Raw genomic sequence first — 26,208 nt, forward strand, 5'->3', positions numbered from 1 at the left:
GATTTATAAAGAAATATTTTAGCAATAAAAAAACGAAACAGTAGACAGTAAAGTGAATGGAAAACAGTTGAACACTGTAAACAATACAGTGCGTAATAAATAAGGCCCCTAACACTTTTAAAGTCCTTCCCTGCTAAGTTAAGAAGGCCCAGTGCCTCATCAACTATCCCAGACAAGTACCTATTGTTGGGAGTTGGAGGTCTGCATAAGTGAAGAAAAAGATAAGTATTGGATTACGCCCTCCGACCTCTGCTTCTTGGGGAGAGTTGGGTTTACTGATGGCACTGGCACGGGGGGGTGGGGGACTTACACTGCAAGTTGGGGGTGGGCAGTGAGGGAGGGGGGCGGCACTGTTGGGGTTTTGAGAAATGTTATCGGAAAAGGCAGAGGCGGACCGGTAGGCCGCATCACATCGGGTCTTCTACACCCGAGAAGGCTCAATCTCACATTTGGACTGCGGCGACGGTGGTGGGAGGGCTACCCCCTATGCGGACTCTTCTCACTTAGGACGTGGTCCCGGCTGCGACTGTGGGATGTACCCTAGGCCTTTGAAATGTCCACAATAGTGATGTCCTGGAATGTCCGGGGTTTAAGCAACTACACTAAAACGCGCAGGATCATGGCCTATGCCAACAGGCACGGCTGTAAGATTCTGCTTTTGCAGGAAACACACTGTAAAGGCCGACTGGCCAGGAGCATGGCACCCTCTTGGGGCCCCCACAGATATTCTACCGCTTACTCGACCCGCGCCAGAGGGGTATTAACGATGATCCATAGGTCACTCAAGTTCGTGCTCCATAAGAGCTACATTGACCCGGAGGGGAGATATGTTATCCTACATTGCGCAATAGCCAACAGGGAATATCTACTAGTTAACACATATGGCCCCAATGTGGACTCCCCCGACTTTATTGACCAGGTGGCCTCCATATTGCTGGGATACATCGGGGTCCAGATCATCTGGGGGGGGGACATGAACTTCATATTAGACACCACACTGGACCGAACAGGCTTGGCCCCTAGGCTCCTTTCCAATGCAGCTCGCAGGCTCCTTGCGCGCAGCACAACCCTCGACATCCAAGACCCATGGCGGGTAATGCACCCGCAGCTGCGTGAATATACTCACTATTCCTCGGTCCATGATAGCTCTTCTAGAATTGACATGTTCCTCCTGTCCAGTGCCTTGCTGGGGAGGGTGGTAGAAACTCAGATACTGGCGCGCACCCTATCGGACCACTCGCCGATCCGATTATCTCTCGACTTGGGTGGGCCCCCCCCCCACGATTAATACATGGCGCTTCAAGTCCTTGGCTTTACAGGACATAGTCTTTAGGGCTGACATTCTATCCGATATCCAATCTTATTTCGAGCTCAATACACCCCAGGCTACCTCTCTGGGGGTCCGGTGGGAGGCTTTCAAAGTCTTCATCAGAGGAATGTCCATTGCCAGGGAGGCGGGAGCCCTCAAAGCCATTAGGGCTGCCCTTGCTCGCTCTGAAACCAAGCTGCGCGAACTTGAGAGTGCCTATCCTGCATCCGTTGACCCTGCCATTCTGTCCCGGATCGGCGAGGAACTCCAATTCTTTAACGAACAGGCTACGAGGGAAGTTCACTACTTTAGTCGCCCGCAGGCTGCCCGTAAATATGGGGAGGGAGACAGGCCCGGCAGGACGCTGGCGACGTTGGCCAGGGGTGAGTGGGGCCAAGCCCAGATACCTTGTATCAAGGACCCCAGGGGGTCGGAACTGTGGTCTGACCAGCGTATTTTGGAGGTCTTCACGGACTTTTATTCGGAATTATACACCCAGCCCCCCGAGCATAGCGAGGTCCAAATGCGCAACCTCCTCGAGCAGATCCCCACGACTATTATTTCTCCCGCAACCAGAGACCAATTAGATTCCCCCATCCGTTTGGACGAAATAACTGAGGCTATATCTAAATTCCCTAAAGGGAAGGCACCTGGTCCGGACGGGCTGACAGCCGAGTTTTATCAGGAGCACGTGGCCATTCTGGCACCCAAACTACTGGAGGTTTGGAACGAGTCACTCCGGCTGGGTTCCCTTCCCCCGTCATTACGTGAGGCTGTCATCACTGTCCTGCTTAAGCCTGGTAAACCTGCTAACGAATGCGGATCATATAGGCCCCTCTCCCTAATGAACCTGGACACCAAAATCTTTGCCAGGGTGATTGCTAGTCGCTTCCTCCCGGTCATGTCGTACATGGTCCATGACGATCAGTCAGGGTTCGTCCCTGGGAGATCAACATCCCATAACATAAGAAGACTGTTTAATATAATGGCACGCATTGACCAGGGAGTGAGTGCGGTTGCGGTCACACTGGATGCGCAGAAGGCGTTTGACATGGTGTCGTGGAAATATACTTGGTTGGTTTTGGAGAATATGGGCATAGGACCCAAAATGATAGCATACATCCAGCTACTATACACTTCACCGGTGGCCAGAGTTCGAGTTAACTCCCAGACATCCGGTCTGTTCCCCCTCTTCAGAGGTACTCGACAGGGTTGCCCATTCTCCCCGATTCTGTTTGCCTTGGCCATAGAGCCGATGGCCGATTATGTCAGGGAAAGACATGCGCGCAAAGGGGTGCGGCTGAAAGACCCCCCTGAAATTATCTCGCTTTATGCGGATGATGTATTGCTCTTTGTAAGAGACCCAACGGCCCACCTAGACCCAATTCTGCGTGACATCACCCGCATCGGTACGTACTCTGGGTTTACTATAAATTATACTAAGTCTGAGATCCTCCCCCTCACCAGCTCCACGACACAGCCCACCACCGAATACCCGCTCCGCTGGTCCCCGGATGGAATCAAGTACTTGGGGGTTCAGGTGTCCCTCTCCAAGGACTCACTCCTGGCAGACAATTACCGGGCTGTTGCTGAGCAGGCCGAGACCAAGGTTGCACGCTGGCGTGCTCTTCCACTGTCATTGGCCGGAAGACTCTCGCTGGTGAAAATGATACTGCTCCCCAAGCTGCTTTATGTATTTAGTAACGTCCCCGTCTGGCCAGGAAGAAAGTACTTCCTGAACCTGCACAAACTGCTCGCTCAATTCCTATGGCACTCGGGTGCTGTGCGTAAAAAGTGGTCGGCTATGTCATTACCCTATGACAAAGGGGGATTTACAGCTCCGGACCTGTTGCGATATTGGACTGCCTCGCAGGCGCAGTACGCATCCCACTGGTATCCGGGGCCTCCACCCCGTCCCCACGTCAAACTAGAGGTCCTGGCGGCAGCGGGCACCGATGTAATGTCCCTGATTCTAGACCAGCGGTATGTGCCAGACTCGCCCATTGACCCGGTCCGGACTACGGTGCAGGCTTGGGGCCAGATATTTGAAACCTGCGACGAGCAACATCCCTATTACAAATGGCTCCCCGTCTGGAACTTCCCCGGGCTGGAACCCACACACGATACCACCCTGGCGCGACACTGGGAGGCCCTGGGCTACCGTGCCCTCACTGACTTCTATCCGGAGGGACAGTTCATAACACCGCAAACGTGGAGGCCGGGACACTCGGGCTCGGTTCTGGAGCTTCTGCAGTTCTACAGACTTCGTGCCGCCTTTCGAAATGCCTGGCCTGTCTTCCCCATTGAGCCCCAGGACTCTCCTGGAATTGCTTACATTGCTAACTCGGGTGGTGCTCACGGGGTAGTCTCTTCACTGTACAAGCTCCTCCTGTCCGCCGCTTCTCCCCCTCCATCCAGGGCTCGTACTGATTGGGCCTCCGAGCTAGACCTGGATCTCACAGATCAGCAGTGGGAGAAGATGTGTTCTCTCACTAGCAAGGTGTCCCTAAACTTCCGTTACCGCACCATACAATATAAATTACTCAACCGGTTATATTACACTCCAGGTAGAATCTCGAGGTTTGCCCGCTCTGATCCTAGACTGTGCCCCCGCTGCGGTGCGGAGGGTGCCGACCACCTGCATATGTTCTGGGACTGCCCGGAGCTGGTGACATTTTGGAGTAAAATCATAGAGACACTGTCCGCAATCACTGATACTGTTGTTGACCCAGATCCAATGGGGGTTCTGTTTGGGGTGTGGCGGACTGGGGGGGCTGGAGACACTGTTAGGTTCCTAAATGTGAGCTGTGTCATAGCCAAGAAATGTGTTTTACAAAACTGGAAAAACCCTTCTCCCCCTACATTCCAAAAGTGGTTAAATTTGCTTACGTGGTCCCGAAACTGCGAGGAGGAGTTTCTGTGTATGCTCCCAGTACGTTCTCGACCTCGTAACATATGGTCGGCCTTCAACAGTTACTTGCTCAATTCAAATGACACTTCTTCAACGGATGAATCCTCCTAGTCCCTCAGTCAGAGACTCCGTGTTTCGGCCACCTGTGATATGCTCCTCCCTTTTTTTACTGTCGCCGCATCTTTGCTAATGTGTTCTGTATGTGTATGTACAAGCCACAACTTTATTCATATGCCTCTGATGTGTCTGTTTGTGTTTGCCTCTGCCAGCAAAAATAAAAGTCTAAAAAAAAAAAAAAAAAAAGAAAAAGATAAGTAAAATGTTCCATTTGGAAGAAAACAAAGTTAAGTTCAGTAGGTTAGGGGAACTCTCCCAATCCAAACACTCAAGGGGAAGCACAGGGGCTGGAGGGAGTCCATGGCCAGGACTCCACGGATCACAATCTGGCAAAGAAGAGTTAGTTTAAGGACATTAAGGGCCATACAAACCTTTGGTGGGAAGAGGGGTGGAAACTGGTAAGCCAGCTCCCCCCTTGCGCCAATTCACTGAGAATCCACCCCTATTCTCAAATTCACTATGCCCACTTATTTCGGTTGTTGGTTCCAATGCAGCGGGTCTATTGGCTGCAGGTCAGTGGTAGTGTTCAGGTTGGAGTTTCGTTAGACAGAGGTTTCACACTACTATGAGATGGATCCCAGTGTCGTGAATCAGGCACCATGAGACGGCCATCACCAGTGGTTCCACAAAGGCAGGAGATCCACATGACACGACATACTGTCAGAAATGAACACCACCACAATGAAGGGGTAAAAGGTGAAACTTGTGGAGACAACAAAGACTGCTCCACAAAGGCACCTCCGTGTTGGAGAGTGGCAGCTGCAGGAGTGGTCTTGGGCCAAAAGCTGGCAACCAGTGAAGTTCCAAGATAAAACTCAGAATGGGGACTGATGCACGTTGTTGAAGATGGTCAGCTCAAATGAGTGTTCAAGGATCCCACCAGCCCAACAGTCAAAGCACTGACGAGGGTCTTCAGGTGATCCATGCAGAGAGAGGGCATCACCAGAACTTCACTGGTCTCACTTGGGTCTTCAGAGGGCTACAATGCTGAAGACCAGAGGTCAATGTGAACAACAACTTAGGATGACTCCTTTTATCCAAGGTTCGCCCCAGCCCACCAACGGTAAGGATCTGTCCTATTCAAACTAGCAGCCTCTTGGCCCAGTAACAGACATGCACCCCGACTGAAGTGTGGATTGGGACTAGACAGTTCGAGCCCACACAACCGGCCAGATGTGAACAATGCTGCTTTGCCTGGTAAACTTGAGAGTTTGCCAATGAAAGGGTTAACCTCATATGCAATTTCCTGATTTGAAAGGGCACAAAAAAGGCCAAAGCACAGCATGGCAAAAGGACAGGGCAAAGAAAATATATGGGAAGATCATTTTGAGTACATGGTACTCAAAATGGCATATTGCAGTAGAATGCAAAAGTGCATGTAGGAAACATGAAAAATACGGTTGAAAAATATCCACTGCCACCAGCCGATCTTCAAGACATCACCCAAATAACAGGAATATTACTAAAAGAAAAAGCAAAAGGAATGCAAAGTATCCTGCATCACGTAACTTGTGTGCTGCATAAAGACAACAAGGACTCTCACAAGGTGGGACAGGTTCCTTGAGGACTAACCATTACCCCAAAAAAGATGAGCTGAGCAAGAAAAGTAATCCAAGAAGGCCTTGCTTATCTACAAAAGTCAGGACAGTCAAATTAATACAAAAATGTGGGGAGCTCCATTGATGTCAATGGATGGAAAGCTGCAGAAAGAAAATGTTTCCTGCGAGGTGAAACAGGAGAGAGGTTGAAGACAAGGAAGACCAACAAGTTAGCTACTTTCCAGTAACTTCAATTGGCCAACATGGGTATCTTTCACAGATTCAAACACTACATATAATTCCCTGCCATCAAGCCAGGGATCCTCAATTGCATATTCCCCATTTGTTATGATAAAGAAAAAGCAGCGACTACTGCAGCCTATCTACCTCATTTTGGGTAATTTTCCCCTCAGTTAATGATATGATATGGCATTTATAACGCGCCTATGCACAAGTGCTTCAAGGCGCGACGAGGCAGGGAGGGGAAACAGAGGAAAGACAGACAACGATCCTACTAGGCCAAGTGTCATTCAGATCAGGCACGTTGGGACGTTGAGTGCTCAGTTCTATCCCTTTGAGGTCATGCTCAGATTCTAACCTGTCAAAGTAGTTCCTTGGAACTATTACAGCTTTTACGGAGGTGGTGGCTGTAACATGTGAATCTATGAAAAATACAAATGCTGGAGAACTAGTTACATATAAGTAACCAATTCCTTCTCCAGCAGAAGGTCTTGAATAGATTTGCAAAGCAGTACATGCATGTAAGGTAATAACCGTATTACAGTGTTGACATGTGGTAGGCAGTTAAGGCTCTCCGTATTGGAACAGATGCTGCAGCATTGCTTGCCCACACTAGCATCACTTAGATTGCACTTCTGAGCAATAATACTTGGTGAAGGTGTGCAGCATTGGCCGGGTACCTGCTTGTCAGATGTCCTGCAGAGGAATACCTGTCCACATGGCACCACATGTTGCCACTGCCCTAGTGGGATGAAGATGGACATTGCTGGTCAGAGGCACCTTAGCCTTTTTATGGTACAGAGTAATAGCAAAAGGGTCTAAGAAGACCACCCTCCTCAACTGGTTACATACGGGTCAGTGATGACTGTTTCCTGGTGCAGGTGCTCTCAAAGTGGTGCTCACTTGTGAGATTTCCTCGCAGGTTCCACCACTGGAGTTGTCTGAGAATACGGTTTTGAACTGCAATCTTGTCCTCCATTGAACGTTCAGTGGCAACCACCTGGTGCTGAGAAATTCCTGGAATGGCCTCATTCAAAGTCTGAATTATGGGAATGCAGGATGACTGGGTTCTTAGCGTTGACACACACATGGATTGCACTCTTTCTTTGGAAGGATTGAGCAGGGACTCCATCGTGGAAATCAAAGCGCCAAGGAACATGAAGGTTTGCATAAGCTGAATGGGCAATTTCTTGTAAATGACAGAGAAGCCCAGCCATGTGCATCAATATCTGTACTGACTGCAAAATCTGTTTTGAGATTGCCTCCCACACCGCCAAACAATCCAATTGTGGTAATATGTATAGATGTGGTGTCCCATTGCATCTGAAGTGGGCTACTACACTATCCAGGGACTTTGTGAATACTTTGGGCACCGACCGGAGTCCAAAAAGCAGTCCTTTAAATTGGTAATACTTTGCCTTCAATACAAAACTGAGGTATTTCCTTAGGGTTTTGTATACTGCTATATGGAAGTATGTGTCTTGAAGGTCTAGTGACTTCAATTAGTCACTGTCTTGAATTAAGGTGATAATGTCTCGCAGGGTGATCATTTTGAACTTTTCCTTTTGTTGAACTTGTTCAGTTTTCTCAAGTCCAGGATGGGTCTTCAATTTCCGTCCATTTTTTTCCTAGAAAATACCTTGAGTAAACCACCTTGCCTCACTCTATTTTGGAGGTTTTCTCAATTGCGCCCTTCTTTAGCATGCTTCTAACCACCTCTTCGAGTAGAATTCAGTATCCCAGATACTGCTTTTGCCATGGTATATCTTGAAGTTCAGACCATTTTTTACAATTTGTTGCACCAATTTGTCTGCTATTAATTTAGACCATGAGGCGTAAAATGCTGCTATGCTCTCTATGGAAGGAGAAGTGGGCCTTTTCCAGATCAAGCCTTTGATTGTGTGGAGCCTCTGCTTCTTGCAGTGCAGTTGTAATCGTTCTCTTTCCTGCACCCTTGGTATTGTCTCAGACAGCCTTGGGTATGGACGGTCTGACCATGATACGATTGGCCAGCACTAGTTTCAGAAGAGGACCTCCCTGTTGCACCTCAAAAGGGACAGTAGCTTTTTTGTGCTGCAAAGAGCCCAGGGATCTTGCAGTGTCTGTGTCCAATTGTACTGCTTTTAAGCCCTCATCGATTTTCTTTCTGAATACCTAGTCTCCCTTAAAAGGAATGTCTGGTACCGTGGCTTATACATGTGGGTGGCCATCCATGTAACATAACCTTTGTTGTCTTGGAGAACTGCACCATTGGACATCTGATTAAACGCAGTATCTGAAATTTCTGAGAAGGTCAGTGATTTGGCCTGGTCAAGAGGGTTTGAGACCCCTCTCAGTCTGGGGTGGGAGGTCTATCAAAGTTGAAGCCAGGGAAGATGGCAGTTGAGAAGGCCCCAGTTCCTGTCCTTTCTCCATGTGCCTGCATGTATATGAAGAGTACCACTGTGAATTAACCCATACCTCTTCACCCAAGTGCTGCGTCAGTTTCCATTTCAGACAGCAAAAGCCTGGGCTGACCGCCCGCAAGTTTAAAGGTCATCAGAGTCGCCAGGGAGACTACTCCAGTCATCTGATCAATCCGGCAAACTAGGACCAGCGCAGCGCCAAACAGAGTAGCTGCAAGGAACTCTGTTCACTGCCAGATTACATCAGAACACACCATGCTCCAGCATCCACACCAGAGCTCCACAACAATAACTACTACAAACAGCAGATCAGTATCCTCAAAACGCCAAAGAGGGTGCAAATAGACTGTACAAAGAGAGAGGGAGACATCAGGGGAACAAAAAAAGAATAACGAGGAGAGAAGGTGGGGGCTGTTGGAAGGAGGACAGCAACGGGAGAAGGGTAGAACAGCAATGAGAAACAGGGAGAGGAACATCAAGGCGTGAAAGGAAGGAGACAGATTGGGGTTGGAGTACCTGGAGGGTACCACTATACAACCGCTTAGAACTACCTCAACGGTAGTGTAGTTCCGGTCTAGAAAGTCCCAGAGGGAGGTTAGACAGATAAGGAGATTGCCTTTACTGACAGGGAGGCCCTTCCAAAAATGTCTGATAAAAACCCTTGAACCATCTATGGGAGTTGGTGTGTTTTTAAGCCATCTGTGACAAATGTTGACTACAGTGTTTATAATGTGATTAGAGGCCCATGAAGACAAACCCTGCTGAGCTGCGAAATCTGTGTAAATATGGTAGTCCCATATTTGATCTGGTATTACCTCTGGGATTACGGCGACACCGGTTTGTGTTGTATCAGGGTAACTTGATCTTGAAGCAACTCTTTTCTTCTTCAAGGAGAGGAGTGGTGACTTTTCTTTGAGAGCTTTCCCCTCGTCAATGAAGTCGCTGAGTAGGGTTTTTTGGTTTAGGGGCAAATTGATCGAATACATTGGGTTGATGGAGAATTCATCTTTTTCTTTTTACAGATAATTTTGATACACACATATGTGGGGGAGACCTTCCCGTGCCCCCTTAAACCCACCGCAATAATTATTTCCCTAAACCCACCCCCCACATATATATGCAGCACATTTTGTCTAAAAACCTGCAACAAATTCTCCTTCAACCAAATATGCTGCGCAGTAATCTGTCGAAACAGTTTTCTTTTTGCTTTTCCTTCCATAACAACATTCATTTCTCTTTCGTGGACGATGATGTGGTAGATGATGGGACCGTAGACGGTTACTAATGGTGTTATTAATCTCATTGATGACAGTGTCAGGCTTTCGCATTTTGTACCTCACATTGGCAAGGGCTCTATGAGAATAGGTTGTTTTAAATATAATTTCAGGAAAGTTAGAAAAGGGGGTTAGTTCAAGTATTTTACAAACCCTGGGTAGAGAATTAAAAGATTTCATTTTTTTTTAAGCTCACTCTTATTTCTTTTACTCACTTTCATTATAGAAAGATGAAAAGCTCCCTAGTCAAGATGGTGGAACACCTTGCCAACAGTGATTGGTTTAGTTCACAGCAGGCAGCATTGTGTTGTCATTGGAATGTTCTAAATAGTTCTAAACTGCCTTTCATTAAAGTCTGCATCTGAGTAGGTCATATATTTTGTAGCTCTAGTAAAAATAAAGTTATAGTTTTTAATTTGAAAGGTTAGAATTTCTCATTCAGTTCTTAAGTTAACTATTAGAAATACAAGTCAAGCAAGAAGAAGAAGAAGGCTACAGAAGAAGATTTCCCATTCATAACAGTTAGCTTGCAGCAGAACAGTTATAGAAGACACAAAGACTAAGCTAAGTGTATTTTTTTTAGCATTTATTTGAGAAATACTTAAGACTGTCGATCAGAAGATGATTGAGGTTGAAGGAGCTATTAAGATGTTCTTTTTGAAAAGGAATATGTAATAGTTTTTGTGGAAACAACACTACTTTTGGACTCACAAGAAATAAGGCTTCAAAATGTTTGCTAACCAGTATTTCTGAACTAACAAGGCGAGCGGATCATTTTTTCGTTGTGAATCTAACAATATTAACGTAAACATTGTGTGTGTCTAATAGTAGCGAGTGAATAGCGCGTATCGTTGATGTTAATGCGCGCGGTTTCGAAAAAAGGACCTTGCGACGTAACGTCGCGTCGTGGCCATTTTAGGACGTTGGATTTGCCTCGCGTAGCATCGTGGCCATTTTAGGAAGTAGTTTGCCTCATGTTTCATTGCGTAACGGACCGTAAGGAATTAGAGACTTCTTCAGAAGAAACAATTCGGAATTTATAAACGACTCAATTTCTTTTTCAAAGAGAGAGCTTCAACTTAGTCTATATGGAACTTATTTAAGGAAGCCTACACTTCTCAACATGTAGATTTGTCAGCAGATATTTTTTAAAAGAGATCTCAGAAGAAATATAAGGTAATTAGATATATCTATAAATATATTTGATAACTAAAAAAGAAGATAAACACAGAAGTATAGCATTCATGAATAGAATGATAGTAATAGCAACATTTTCTGAATAATATTTTTAAAGAAAGAAAAAGCCAGAAGTTAAGGAGAGAAGAGAGATGAAAGACAAATAGAAGATAAGATTTACACAGCATCTTTAGCAGAAGCAGTTTTCTTTCTGAAGCAGCTTAAGGGCAAATCAAGTTTAGGCAACAGGTAATTTGAAAACACATTACATAGAGAGTGTAGTTAGATAATAAGTTATTACACAGTACTTATTAAAGGTTGTACTTTCCTTTTAGGAACCCTACTGATTCAAATACGTTCCAGAGGAGGCATTCTGAGTCTGAAGTACCTGCAGTGGGAGTTGTTGTCTTTTGTTGTTTTATCCATTCCCCTTTGCCCTTGGGTTTGCCTGGCCAATAGTTGTTAAGTATCTGGATTGTTGGGCTGGCAGGCTTAGGGGGTTTTGTGGGCCAGCTTCACTCCTGCAGGATCCAACTACTTCAGTTCGTGACAGACAAGACTGCTGACTATGAGGAGTCTCTCTGCAACAACATTGTTTTGTTTGATGATGTCTTTCCTCCCGTCAACAATATCGTTGACGACATGGTCATCGACATCGTCTTTGCTTGGGCAGACGACAAAGACTCTTTAGCGTGTGTAAAACTACTCAGACAGTATTGCAGATGAGGTTGTAGATTTCTTTTAGCTATGCTCTTTCTCGCCCATCTACTGTGCAGTTGGAGACGACTGCTATTTCTTGGATGCACTATGTTTTCTGGCCATAGACAGCCTGTCTTGTAGCGGCTCCCAAGTACTCCAAGGCCTGAGATTTTTAGAGTTGTGTGAAGAATGCAGTCCTTGAGCCCAGGATCACTGGTTTTTGTAGGTATTTCTTCTGATCTGGAGGTTTATGACTTTGGTGTATGTTTTCCTTGAAAGAGGGTAGGCTGCCTATTGGAAGATTTTCCCCTCAGAGGAAGGATATTTGTGCCAATTTAGTCAGCATACCAGAAGCCTGTTCCCATCTTTAAGAGTTTATGTGCTAAAACCTTGACATATCTTGCAGTCTTCCATAATACTAGCCATTCCTGGCGTAACATACGCTGTTCTAGCATATCTTAAAGGTCAAAATCAGTCGGTAATACATAGGGTCACTTCTGTTCCCCTTCTTAAGTATCGGAATTACCACTGATCGCTTCCAGTAAGGGGGTGTTAAGTCCCTGTGACTTATTAATGGTAATTGAAAAGGCTAAACGTATAGGTAACTGTCTTCTTTTGCATTTGAAAGGCATATTTGTATCAGATAAAATGAGAGGTATGCGTGGCATAAGGACAGTATCTTAGTTCCATCGATTACACGGGCCTCTATGATGTGTCTTTGTAGACGCGTAATTGTCAACCTTGCTCCATTGCAGAGTCCCTGTGATGGCATAAAATGCATAGTAGCATAATTACAGCACCTACTTTCAGTTTTAGCTTGTGTGGAGGCATTCGTCCTACATCGTTTCACTCTTTAGAGACTGAAACGTTGAGACAGTAATTAACTGCTCATTCACACTGGAACTGCTGTGCCCTGTGTGAAGAGAAGCGAGGTTGGAAAGAAGTAACTTGAAATTATTTTGAATGTTTGCAATAGCAGAAGTTGAAGGTAACCGCATAGACCCGTGCTCATTCCGTTTGTTAAAATGATAGCTGTTGTTGACTTGAAAGGCAACACAGAGATGCACTTTTCCATTTGGACAGCACAGTGCAACCTAACATTGATAAATTGTATCAGCTAAGTACGGAAACATACCAGTGTTTCATATATACAGAGATGAGAGTGAAGGCAGTAAATACTGTGTGTGTGGAAAGAAATCAACTTCCAGCCAATTTCTCCACAAAACAGTAAAAGGTTTCTCAGTAAACCTATCTACTAAGCAGAAAAAATGTCCTTCTTTCTTCAAATTCAGTTTTCCCGAGATGATCTCGTCATTAAATTCAGTTTTTTCTTCAGTGAAAGTCAAGGACTCCTCTCAGCATGACTTGCATTTAAAATCTGAACATGGCCATTGGTTGCTGGGAAAAAGGACGCAACATTAGCGAGATATGCTGTAGTAGTCACTGCTTTTTCTTCTTTATAACAAATGGGGAATATGTAACCAAGAATTTCCAGCCTGACGACAGGTACCTTTTTCAAAGCATGTGAATCTATGAAAGAACCAATGCAGAACAAATGATGTGAGCTTGTTGTTGCAGTAAGGAGATGGGACAGCGGAAAAGAAACAGAGAAAGGGAGAAGTGAGACGGTGAAGACAGGAAACAAAGACTAACAGAGGGGAAGCAAGGATGAGGCAAGGAGGAGAGCGGATGAAGGGGAGAAAAGATGCAAACAGAGGAAAAGAGGCGAGAGAACAGCAAGGAGGGCGCAGGCAGCAAGTAGGGAAAAGAGGGATGGAAGGTGAAAAGAGAAAGAAGAAAGAGACAAACACCCACCCTTGATATTGGGAAGGATCATCCAGTGGTGTGAAGTGCTTAGCTGTTAGCCACACACACCGGGAATTGAGTCTGCTCATTGCAGAGAGGAGGAAAATCCTGACAACTTCTTTAGTACAACTACTTTTAAAATGTAGGACACCTGACCCCTAACCAGATTATCCAAGATAGCAGGGGTGACGGTAGTGCCAGGCAAACACAGTCTCTGAAACACACTGCAACATCCTGACAAGACCAGAGTGATACAAGAAAGACAATGCAAAAGCAAAGAAAGAAGTATGGGACACTATAAATCCCAGAGATTGTGAGTGTTTTCTGCCACAAAGATGGTCCTCCTTTGAGTGGGAGGGGTAGAAGCAGAAGAGGAAAGGACTGAGGTCCACAGTCCTAAGGAAGCCTGGATAACTTGTAAAAATCCTAAAAATCACCACATGTCCTTAGTTAGGACCAATTCCAGTGTTGCTTGGTAATCGAATAATTAAACAAGAAAGCAAATTCGCATTTGGGTTCGACATGTCTGTTGATGATCCCTTGGCCACTTTAGCACATGTCCCAACAGCATCCTTATATGGATGCTGGTTTGGATCTCACTTGTGGTCAACTCTGGGGCCCAGTAAGTGGGAGACTCTGGCAGAAGACATGAGATCAGCTTTTGTATCAAATTGAGGATCAGAAGCATTCCCTTTATCAGGATCTAGTAGATCTGTACAAGATATGCATGGGGGAGATGAAGGGGCAAGCAGAGCAGGGTGAAGGAATTCTGGTAAGGGTGAGACTGTTAGAGGATTGAGAGGCCTTGATGCAGCTGGCATTAAAAGAGGCCCACATTGATTAAGTCTGTATAATAAATGTTTGATTACTTGAGAAGGCATCAGGTTCTGAAATTTAGAGAAGACTCTCCCCTCTCCTGATGAACGGGGTGAGCAGATTCAGGGAAGCTGCCTGTTTTGCGGGTACCATACTGGAAACTTAGCAGAATTTGCTGATGGTTTTGTATGGTGAAAATGTCCAACCGTCCAGAACTTGTAAAAACAGCCTCACTGGGTACTAGGAGTAAAGTCTACCACAGTGCAAAATAATTTCTGCCCAGGGAATCTCTGAGCTTAAGTAGAAACCCTGACCTTGCAAAGGAGTGAGCATTCCTTCTTGTAATATCCAATAGTGAAGGACTCGATTTACTTCTTCATCCTGAGGCTTTTCCGCAGACGCACCCGTTATTCCAGCGCATCTTCCATAAAGGGGGCCAAAATGTCACCTTAAATCTTCTAAGTACTTTTTGAGTGGATGATAACTTTAAGCAGCATGTGCAACACAAACGAGAAGTGTGAATTGAGCATCAACTATGCAATCATCCTCCCCGGCCGCATCTACTTTTGATGCAGGCAGAGAGAAAAGCATCCCTGTGGACTCCACCTGCATTTTACACCCACAAAGAAGAATGCAGAAGGATTCAATGTACTGCTGATCATCATGCATGTACATGACAGATCCATTACCACTTGTTTTGTGCCAAGGGTGTAAAAAAGGCACAACACCCAGGAACCCACAGATTGTTATGCCGTTATTACAGCCCTGACAACAAGGTATTACACAGAGAAAGCTGCAGACACCCAAGTGTCAGTGACCATAGCCATTTCCATGTAATAAGCACACTATTGAAAATGGCTCTACAAGCACTGGCACAGGAATGATTCCTAAATGTGTACAAAGTCCTTCAAACAGTTTATGATGTCCAACGCTGATTTTATGCTGATGGGGGGCTGTGAGGGGTTGAGCAATAAAGAGGTCCAGTTCACCCAGTCATCTAAACAGAGATGGTTGCTAATCCCTTGATAGTAGAGGTGAGCTGTGTTCATCAACATTGTATTAATAAAAACACTGGGGAGAGGAGCGAGCAGCTTATGTTAAGCCTGAATTCATATTTTCTTTTTTACTAATGTCACTATACCAACCCCACCAGCAAAACAGTTGTTCAGATACCCATCTATGAAGACAATTAAGTTGGGCCAGTGAGCGTTTTGGCTATATTTCCAAATCTCAGCTTGTGTTGTTGTCACCATCAGAAATCTCAGATTTCTTTTAGAGGTTTCCTAATCAAAGGTGTGATTGAGATGGGATGATAACTGGCTGGGTCGTATGGGTCAGCTCTGGGCTTTGTAAGCAAAGGTCTGATGTATGCAGATTTCAACAGTGATCAGACTCTTATGGTGCTGATGGAGTCATTGAGGAGGTATAGGAAGATGGGTACCAAGCCTGGAGAATTCAGGATTGATTTGTAAACATTGGGAGGACATGGATCCTCAGGGGATCTTGATGGGTTGCATGAGTCAATCGTTGGTTGAAGGTCCACTGAAGACCGAAGGCTGAAAAATAAATAGGAGAAGATAGTGGGAGGTGTTGGTGTGATCTCATTGGTAGCATGTGGGTGGGAGTGTCTATTTTCAAAGTGATCCTGGATGCTGAGGATCTTTTGGTTGAAATGTGCAGCAATCTCACCATAGAGCTCAGGTGTAGGGGTAGGGATTGTGGTGCAGGCTGTCAGGTTTTTGAATTCCCTGATTTTATACATTTCACTTTCGCTATGTCATACCAAATCAATGAGTTTGGAGTAGTGTGCTTTCTTTGCTTTGAGTACTTCAGCCCCATAAAGTCATAACTGTTGATGGTGGGCAAAATGCCAGGTGTCTAGATTGTACATTTGGATGCTTCTAGTCTTTCTAGCAGGGGATTGATGTATATTTATTTTCACGGTCTGGTCATGGTTGATGGTGCTTTTGAAGATCCTTGAGGCACGATGTCTCTGAATATTGTAAACGGGATAGATAAGTAGGGAAGGTAAACTGGGGAGAAGACGGCAATTATGTTTTCATTACAAAAAATGCCATCCATAGTGTACCCAGGTATGCGGTAGGGACCCTTCACTATACGTTTGAGGCGTAATGCAGAAAGGTTCGCTCCAAGTGACTTTGTAATAGCGTTGTCTTCTTTTTTGAGAAAATTTTTAAATCTCAAAGTACAGTTAGTAATTGGCAATCTACAGGCAGCATTGAGGAAGCATCAGCAGGTTTGTATGCAAATTGTGGGCTGTAAGAGGGAGGTCAGTAGATTAAGAGGAAGCTTAAGCTAACTGTGGGAGAGACGGAGCAGGTCAGCACAAGTGATTCACAGTCTGGCATGATGTCAATAAAGGGTATTGAGATTACCCTGGAGTCTCGGCCAGTTACCACCTGCTGTCCTATGGTTGGGATTAGCACAGATGATCTTGAAGCCTGGTGGGATACTTTTGTGGATAACCAGGGACTGATCATTTGAGAGCCAAGTTTTTCTGATGTAGAGCAAGTCTATCTGGTCTTTGGAGAGAATGTAAAAAATGTCAGAGGAGTACTTGGAGACAGAACGTGCATTGATTAGGAGGTATCTTGTGCCTGTCATTTTTGGGTGGGTTTAGCAGCTTGGACCAATGTTTTCGGGTGGTTCAAGGTTGCTTTTGTTAGTTTCCCAAGGCTCAACGTTAAGGTTTTCAAATTCAAAAAAGGCATAGCAGGCTCTTCTTGGGGTTTGGCACATCTCTCAGTTCCAGTTGCGCCGTTGTGGTGGGTGGTGCAGGGTGTCTAGTGATGAATGAAGTAACAAGTATTTTTTCTTGCAAGCCCTGTCTTCTGGTTGGTTAAATGGCTGTTGGGGTAAATGCAGGCAAGGATGTTAGGTCATTAGTGAGTCCTGTTTCTCGTACCAAGGAAAGGCCACAGTAATGAGACTCAGCTGGGTGCAGGTATCTGGAGATAAAAGCAGTCAATGGTCTCTTGAGATGAGGTAGTGGGAAGCCTGTAGAATCTTGGAGGCCTGATCGGAAGGAGTAGTGAGAGCTGCTTCCGACTCTCACCCTTTTTCTTTCTTCCTTTTTGATTCTGCTATCTTTGCAGTTTCTAGGCATCTAGTTACTGAGTTTTCACCCTATAGTTGATGAGGATTGGGGGATAGAGGGCGATACCGTCGGTGGAGATGTTAAGGGTGATATTTACCTTTTGATTTTTTCAGGCCTGCGTTTGTAGTTGGTTCATTTAAGGATTCCATATCCCTCTGTGAGATTATGGAACTATTTTGAGAAAACTATAGGCCAATTGGCTTGTAGACTATACAGATGAGATTTTTTTCCAGGGGTCCATGGAAATGGAAAGAGCTCCTTCGGTGTAGCAGTGCATGTGGCTATGGTGATTATGATACAAAATTTATGAGGAATTGTTTGCGTTTGTTTCTCTGTGTGAGGTTCCTAGTTTCAGTGAGACAGGACTAAATACGACATAATAGGTATAATAGGTGTGTTGATTTAGTTTGGTGCTAGTTGTTCATGCAAAGATGGGGAGACCAACCAGTTATTCATAGGGGTGTAGACGAAATACCATGAGCTATGCAATTATTATGGGAATATGAGGGTGAGTTAAGGTCTGTAGTTAATTGGTAACCATAGCCTGCATGTGTTCGATACGTAGGTACTAGTAAAACTAATCTAGTTATGTACTAAGTATATAGGTAGCAGTAATATGTTTGCAGCTATTGTGGGGCACACACACTGATTCAACCTCCCTAAATGTGAGGGATGCAGACACATGGCGGAGCCATGAAGTAGTTAAGAAGTGCAAAAGTGTGTAAATCTATCACGCAGATGTTATGAGCAAAGCACTATGAGAAAGGCTTCTAACATGTTTGGTGTACAGGGAAGTACAAAGAATCAAATCTGGCTCTGCACTAGGTGGTCATGTATCGATGCTAAGTTAAACAGTTGTTATGGATGCGTGTATAAATCCAATCAAGTTAATCTAGCTATGTGCTAGGTACCAGGCAATTCAGTGAGTCAACTATGCAGCTGTGGTCTAATATAATTCAGTTGTATTCTTTATATGCAGGCTATAGTATAAAAGAGCCATATAAGAGTGGGGCCAAAACAGTGTTCATTCTAGCTCTATTGTGTGAATGTGCACATCAATAGAATCTATGTTGCTATGTGCTTGGTATGCAAGCAATTACTAAGAGTGAAATTCAGCTGTGTGTTCAGTATGCAGTGAACAGTATGTTGAGATGCAAAATTGTTGTGATGAATAACTCAATAATTAGCAGCTTATGTGTTGGGTATGGATGCAGCAAATATATTTAGTTGTACAGATGTAGTGGATACTAACAACAAATTCAGTCTAGACAATTGCTAGCCATGTAGTCTAACACAATGAGTCAAGACTTCTAGCTAGGATTTCAGCCACAACCAGAATTAAACTAGCTTAGCGTTATTGGGTCAGCGGTATTAATAGCTATACCAATTAAAATGGTTGTGCAGGCTAACACAATGATTCAATATAACTATAGAGCTAGGTGTTCAGGGATGGATATCAAAAGCTAGACAGTTGTAGTGCGCATAAATAATAAAATCAGTATATATGGCTATGTGTTAGGTATGAAGGCTGAAAAACACTGAATCAGGCCAGATTGTGTGCCAGATATGGACTGCAGTGTAATTAACCATACAGATGTGGGCAGCATAATGATTCAATCTAGCTGTGTGCTAAGGTGTTCATGGATAGCTATTGGGATCCATACAGATTTACTGCTGCAGAGACAGTGTCAGTAGATTGAGACAAGTTATGTACTAGCAGTGCAGGGAGAAATCTCTTCACTCAACCCCAATTCTCCCCTCTGGAGCTCAACTGCACCTTCCCCATCTATCTATTTAAGTTATTCTGCTATCCCTGCACCCTTATTTGTAACCTGCAGGCTGAGTCACCTTTGTACAGCGCTCCATTTCTTCCCAGCTAGGTGTGTGCTTTATATAGCCAATACATACATATAGACAGTACCTCCCCATCTCGCTCCCTCCCCACGAGTGGCAGGCTACTACATCCATCCATGTGCTTTATTTGCATGGCAGCCAGTGCTTCTTGCCTCTTTGCAAGGGCGCATCTCCTGTGCACAATTAGTGTTTTGTTTCTATACAGAGCACTTTGGGCTCTGCAACAAATGTAGCGCAGAATAATGAGAGCTGGCCGGCGGTATCTCCCATTTTTGCACTAGCAGCATAGACACACTGCCCGACAGTAGAGAAAGCTCTCCTGTCAGCGTGTTCACGTTGCGGAGACCCGCAATCTAAACACGCTGAATGACAGGAGAGGCCTCCTCTCCTGTCAGGCAGCATGTCTATGTCCCGGAGAGGAGGGGAGGGCCATCCAGTCCTCCCTGTGGCTGCTCGGGCTGGTGTGATGGATGCATGCAGGCATGTGTGTTTGTTTTTTAATGTAGTATGTATGTTGGTGTGTTTGATTTTATGAATGTGTGCATGAAAGGAGTTGTATGAATGATGTGTTAATGCACGGATGGAAGTGTGTCTGTGCATTTGTGTTTTGGCCCCAAGCCCTAAATGTACAGGTGGGGGCTACTCAGGGTATAGTATTGTTTTTGCCTTATCCTTGATGCACAGTACCGTGCATAAAGGGTAAAGCAAGCAATGTGATAAGTAAAGTGTTATCACGTGACTAGACTGGACTAGATTGAATGTAGGCCAATCTAGCCACGTGATTATGCTTCACTTATGTTGCTTTACCCTTGATGCGCGATACAGTGTATCAAAGGTAAAGCACCCAAATGATACATTTTATTACGTGGCTAGAGTGGCCTAGATTTAATGTTGGCCGGTCTAGCCAGTTAATAACACTTATATTTGCTTTAACCTTGATGCACAGTAACTGTACATCAAGGGTAATCCAAACCTTGACTTAACTGTTAGGTTTGCTTTATCCTTGATAAAGTAAAGTATTATTGATAATCCTTTATTAAGTAAGTTGTATTATCTGGCTAGATGTAGGCCAGTCTAGCCAGGTAATAACACTTATGTTGGCTTTACCCTTGATGCAAAGAAGAAAAATGCCATGGTACGTTAAGAATGTATATGCATACTGGCACTACTAGTGGCAGTCTACATATGCTTTCTTAATGTGACATGGCAGTTTTTACATTAGTAGTGTCAGTCTGCATTTACTGTCTTAATGTGGCATGACATTTATACTTTGCAGCAGGGATAAAACAAACATGAAGAGTGTTATTACATAGCTATACTTGCTTACATTGGTGGCTTCAGTCTAACCATATATTCTTTGTGTATCATGGCATTTTTGTACTTTGCAACAAGGGTAAAAGCAAAAATGAGTGTGATTGTGTGATACACTGGCCTATCTTGATATAGCCAGTCTGGATATACTTTCTGTTGCATGAAATTGTTCTTACTGGCTGGGAGGCCTTATGCGGTAATACTGGCATACATCACTGCAACATTCACGCACATGTATTGGCACTGCCAGCATGAGCATGTTTTATATACTGGCATACGTTGCAGGCAAAGGCATCATGAAAATGTGTTGCAAAATGGTCCTCTGCACTGTTGGTGACTTGCATTTATTGGGGTTTTCATGTGCTACCAAACAAAACTGATTGCTAACTGTGCAGCTTTGTACCCAATTTTTCACAGAAAGTACCTTAAAATAGACAATTTTAGGCCATTATTTTAAAAACAAAACTCTGGGGTGGGCGGGGGGAGTACCCACCAAGCCCCTTTGTTATGCACATACATTTACGCCCTTCCAGTTAAAAAAAAATCACCAGACACCACTGCATACAGCGTGAGCAGTTTAAGTGTTCTGCAGGGCATGTGAACTACATTCACAGCGATCCTCTCATTCAGTAGCGATGGGGAGAGGAGCTAAACTAACCATTCATTTTCCTTAGTGGCCCTAGATCAGTACTGAGTATAGTACTACACTAACTTTGGACTATTCAACCAGATGAGGTTGTGGCAGCTAATCATTTTTTAATGTTGTGTCCAAGAAGCAGGAGGCACAAGGAAAGCAAATATATAAAGCAGCTCAAATCAAATGCCTGCCGTGTGGAAACTAAGAAATAGCTTGTGAAGTAGAGGGTATGAACATGTTTAAAAAAACCAAACTGAACAAGCAACATATTGTAATACATTCTCTTACATCTTTCTCCTTTTTATCAGGCACTGGTGTCTGCTTTCTCATGTTGTTTCCAGTATAGGCAACACATTTCTTAAATAAAAAAGAAAATAGTTATTTACCAATTATGTTCATAAAATTAAAAGTCATTGCGTTTGCGTTTTGGTAATAATTGCTTAGAATATCATAAAATCTAACTTACCAACTGCCATTCTCCGATATCTTCATTCCAGTGAACATAATTTTCAACCATTTCCTAAAAACAAAGTATGACACAAGTCACTCAACAATTGGATATCACTTTCTGAGAGCTCAGGTTAGTGAACATTATTCCAAAGTGATCATCCGTGCTAAAATAAATGCCTATAAATTATACCCACATACTGTACATTATTTGATTACGATAAGGCATCTCCATGTCGTAGGCTGATTAAAACCTACACAAGCCCCTACAATGGATGCAACACTCATAACGCTAACCTCAGTGGGGATTCCAGTATTCCTCGATCTCCCCATCCTTGTCAACTGGTTTGCAATGACAGCTGCTTAAGGCAGGATTAGAAAAACATTCTAAAAAAAGTGTCCACTTTCGAAATATGAAGAGGAATCCCTGTGCATGCATTTTTGCTCGCTCCTCCCGAGCAAGATCGGAAGAGATAAGTACACAGGGCAGAGGAGATGGCACATGCAAAGCAGGCATCAGAAAAGAGGAACACTATCAGATTTCTAAGATGGGCATGCATGTCTTTGAAAAGGGTACTGATTGTTGCTGGTGCAGACCCTCCTCCTAGGCGTCATGGCACTATGGCAGGCTTGCTGCTTAAATGTTTACCTGCAATGTCAGTGATAATTGTATAGGTGTGAAGGCGTGTAATCAATTTCACCTATGTGTTGGTGGCTTAATTTCGTTCAGAGCTATGCTTGTTGTTGGAAATGCTATGCTCTGCCCTGAGATTTAAATATCGCTAAAATCTGCTCATTAAAGGCAACCCATTCCTCTGGAGTCGAGGACTTTGTCAGGCATGCCACTTTCCTCGAGGCACCATCCTCTGAGGAGTACGGGGAATGCGACCGGTGACAACGCTTCCTAGAGTGCCGGGACAAGGAAGAAGAATGGCCGGAAAAACTCTGGGAACGAGATCCCCGGCCACCTCCCGATGCAGAGTGTCGCCCCCCGAGTCGTCAGTGGAAACCCCCTTGGACGATTTAGATTTCCGGGACCTACTAGGGCTAGAGCTCCTACCTACCTGGATCTTCCCCTTACGCTCCCACAAGGCCTTGGCAGTCAGCGACTGGCATTTAACAGTCGTCGGTGTCGTGCGACTCGCCCAAACACCGCAAACAAATGCGATGCGGGTCAGTGATCGACATTTTCGACTTGCAGTCCCGGCAAGTCTTGAAGCCAGACCGCACAGTCGGAGGGGGTCGAAGAAAAAGACATTCTCAACGATGAACACACGAGGCACGCCGAGGTTCACGAAGCAACACGTTTGCGGAAAAAACAGTAACTGAGGCTACGGGTGCCGTGCATCCTATTTATAACCTCCGGTGACGTCACCCTAAACGGGGGCCTTCGAGGGACATCGAACAGACGTCATCGATGCAGGATGCCCTCTGCTGAAAAAGTTTTCGCAGTGCACAGCTGTGGACATTACATGTCAAAGATGTGGAATACGTTGCAGGACACAATCCATTGGAAATAGACTTTTTAGACCTACGTATTTGTACAGAAGACACCAAGATTCATATCAGGATCTTCAGAAAACCCAGAGGAGAATTGCACATTATTTGTCAACAATTGTCACAAGAGAAGCACAATCAAGAATATTCCCATTGGGGAATACATTAGAGCTAAGAGGAACTGTAGTGATCAAGTAAGTCTTGACAGAGAATGTGTCCTAATTATTAACAAGTTTTTTTAACGTGGCTATTCAGACTCTACTGTGTCTAAAGCTTATGATGGAGTCAAGTTGATCCGTAATAAATCTATTTTGATGCCAAAAACTAAATCACAGGATCAATACAAACACCTAACCAAGTTGATTGCGGGTTGCTGTAAAGATGGGCACAAACTATATTCCATACTGAATAAACACTGGCACACACTAAGATTTATAGGAATTTGTTGATCCCATACCGGGGATCATATTCACTAAGGCACCGACCCTTAGGGATAGATTCAATCCATCATTTAGGTCAACTACCAAAGAGATATGTCAAACTAGAATCTCATGGTTAACACTGCTAAGCCTGGGCTTTTACAAATGCGGCAACTGTTCAATGTGTAAATATGCAGTTACCAATACTAAGGTTTTTACCAATGACTTAGGCACATACATTATTATTTGAGACTTGATACATTGCTGCATGAAATAAGTGGTATATGTAGTTGTTTGTGTGTGGGGTAAGGTATATATTGAGAGCACAACTTGAGAACTTTGTGTGAGAATACGAGAACACGTAGCCACCATAGGTGTAAAGACTGTGTAGGGGGTGGGTATCTGTCTTCCTGCCCTCTATATGGCAGAGTGAAAGCAGAGCACCCAGACAAGGTTCTCTATAGGGTAGCGAATGGACGAGCAACCAAAGCTTAAGCTCTCAAGAGGTGATGCGGGTTGGTTCTTAAGTACAGTGTAGTCCCCAAGCCCCCCACAAAGGAATGTCCACACACTATGTTATGTGCAAACATAGTTCTTTATATATAAATAAGGTCCAAGATATATAAATCAATTAATAGCACACTTTGTACTCTGGCAATTCTAATATTGCAAATATATACAATGCCTATGTGGTACCACACTTAGCTATTGACTCCTTTAAAATGCATCAACTGCTGACAGTTACAATGGCATAGAAATCATACAGCAATGTCTATCAGCATAGAGCATAGGAAGGAAGACAAGTTGGGTTAAACAGTGGCAGAATGCTTCTTTAGCTACTAAGAGACAATTCTGTTTGAGGATCTCCCCCCACCTGGACAACCTGTAATAAAAAGTATTAACAAGCCCAGTACATTAATGTTTTAATAGTCGTGTTTCCTGGTTAAAATGTTCAACTACACCAATGTACCCGAGTTAGAAGAGTTTCTTCAACGGTTCGTGAACGGATCCCTCGAGAGTGGACTCCCTTTAAAGCAGGAGACACATGGCATTGAGATACCTCGAAGAGATGTGAATACTGGCATTGAAACAATAGCCTTGTTCTCTGCGGTGCACCTCGATGCAAAGTGTTCGGTGCCACAAAGAAGACTCGGCGAAGAACGTAGGCCCACCGTCGGATGTTGGTGTTGACAATAGGGATTAGACCACGGCTGGTGGAATCATCACTTTTTTGCGACTTTGTGGACTTCGGGTGCCGGGAAACCCACCGGCTGCCTTTCCTTGGTCGTCGATGACCTCGATTTTCTACAGCGGGACAAATTGGTCAACTGTGATGGCAAGGGAGCCCTTTGTTCAATGTTCTTAGGCAAGGTGGAGCGGTGCGGGTCCGGTCGTCGAGCAGCACAGTGTCAAGCTGTCCCCGCTTCAGGGGAAAAATGACTAATGGGCTTGCAGCAGTTACAGAAATCCGCCGAACCCCGGTTGACGGAGAGGGACTTCGATGGCCTCAATGGCCTGGTGCTTTACTTCAAAATATCTCGGCGGACCCAATCTCCCGTCGACAGTCTTTTGGGACTGGCTTCCAGGGTGCCCTGATGAAGATCAGCTTCTGCACGATATTCCCTTGTAGCTTGGGAAAAGTCTCCTAGCCAGGTCCTCTCTCGGATCAGTCCTCGACAGACTTGCCAGCTTTTAGATTGGGTTGAAGGAAAGCAGCAGCAATTCTTCTTCCAGCTGGGCTTCAAGGGTAAGCAGCTTTAAATTTCAACTTCAGCTCCTGAACAAATTGGGAAGTCAGAGGTCCCCAGATAAACACATCTGTCCCTCCTACACACTTCATTCAATCACACATAAGGGCATTCATGCAGGCAGGCAGGCAGCCAGCCAATCAGGCTCACAGGCATTCAGGATATTCACTTCCACCCAGACATCCATAACAAGGAATGTGGATTGAGGCAAGCACCCAGCCTTTCAGCACCCCAAACTGCATTCATGTCAGTTTCAGGAAGGACTGTCTCATTCATTGTGTCATCCACACAGGAACCAGACATCCAGAACATAGAATGCATATTGGTCACACACTCTATTCACATAAGGCCCACCCCAAGGGTGTACCCACAGCACACAGTCGCTGGGAAGGTGTAGTGTGTGTGCAAAATGAGCTAGAAAACATGGTGCCGATGCGCAGCCTTCTTGGACATTCACTTCCATTTACCGCAATGAAATAGCAATGAAAGCCTACGTTTTCACTGGCTGAGCAGGTAAACTGCAGCGAAGACAAGGTCACATATTTATGTCAGATGACCAAGCCGGGAGAATAGTTGTATTGTCCAGCAAAGGACAAGCCAGAAAGGGAGTCAGAGAGCTCTGCAGGTACAGTGATAAGGGGCAATGGGAACGAAATCAAGGAGAGAAGCTGTTTTTTTTCGCTTCTAGCTGGAATATTCCATAAGGGTATCCCAAGGGTCTCTGTTCACCATGACTGAAAGAGGAAGAGCTGCACTGCCAGGAATCCCAACTGGACTCCTGTGCAGAAAACACAGAACACACATAAGGGAGTACAGGACAATGCATTTCCAGCATCACACCCCTCCCCCTCCCCCAGACTGAGGTTAGGGTGGTCTAATCTCCCAT

The 26,208-nt window shown here is 44.7% G+C and overlaps 1 protein-coding gene across 1 annotated transcript in view; it reads right to left on the reverse strand.

Annotated features, from left to right (window-relative positions):
• The window catches only part of KIF3A (kinesin family member 3A), a 1,370,456-nt gene that overhangs the window by 84,421 nt on the left and 1,259,827 nt on the right, over positions 1-26,208 (reverse strand). Inside the window, exons 14-15 of the mRNA XM_069623529.1 lie at positions 21,678-21,731; positions 21,500-21,568 (exon numbers count right to left, since the gene is read on the reverse strand). Of these exons, the coding sequence (XP_069479630.1) occupies positions 21,500-21,568; positions 21,678-21,731 (123 nt within the window). The remainder of the gene's footprint in view (positions 1-21,499; positions 21,569-21,677; positions 21,732-26,208) is intronic.

This window comes from Ambystoma mexicanum, chromosome 11 (genome assembly GCF_040938575.1).
Source record: "Ambystoma mexicanum isolate Mex_15411 chromosome 11, UKY_AmexF1_1, whole genome shotgun sequence".
Lineage (NCBI taxonomy): Eukaryota > Metazoa > Chordata > Amphibia > Caudata > Ambystomatidae > Ambystoma > Ambystoma mexicanum.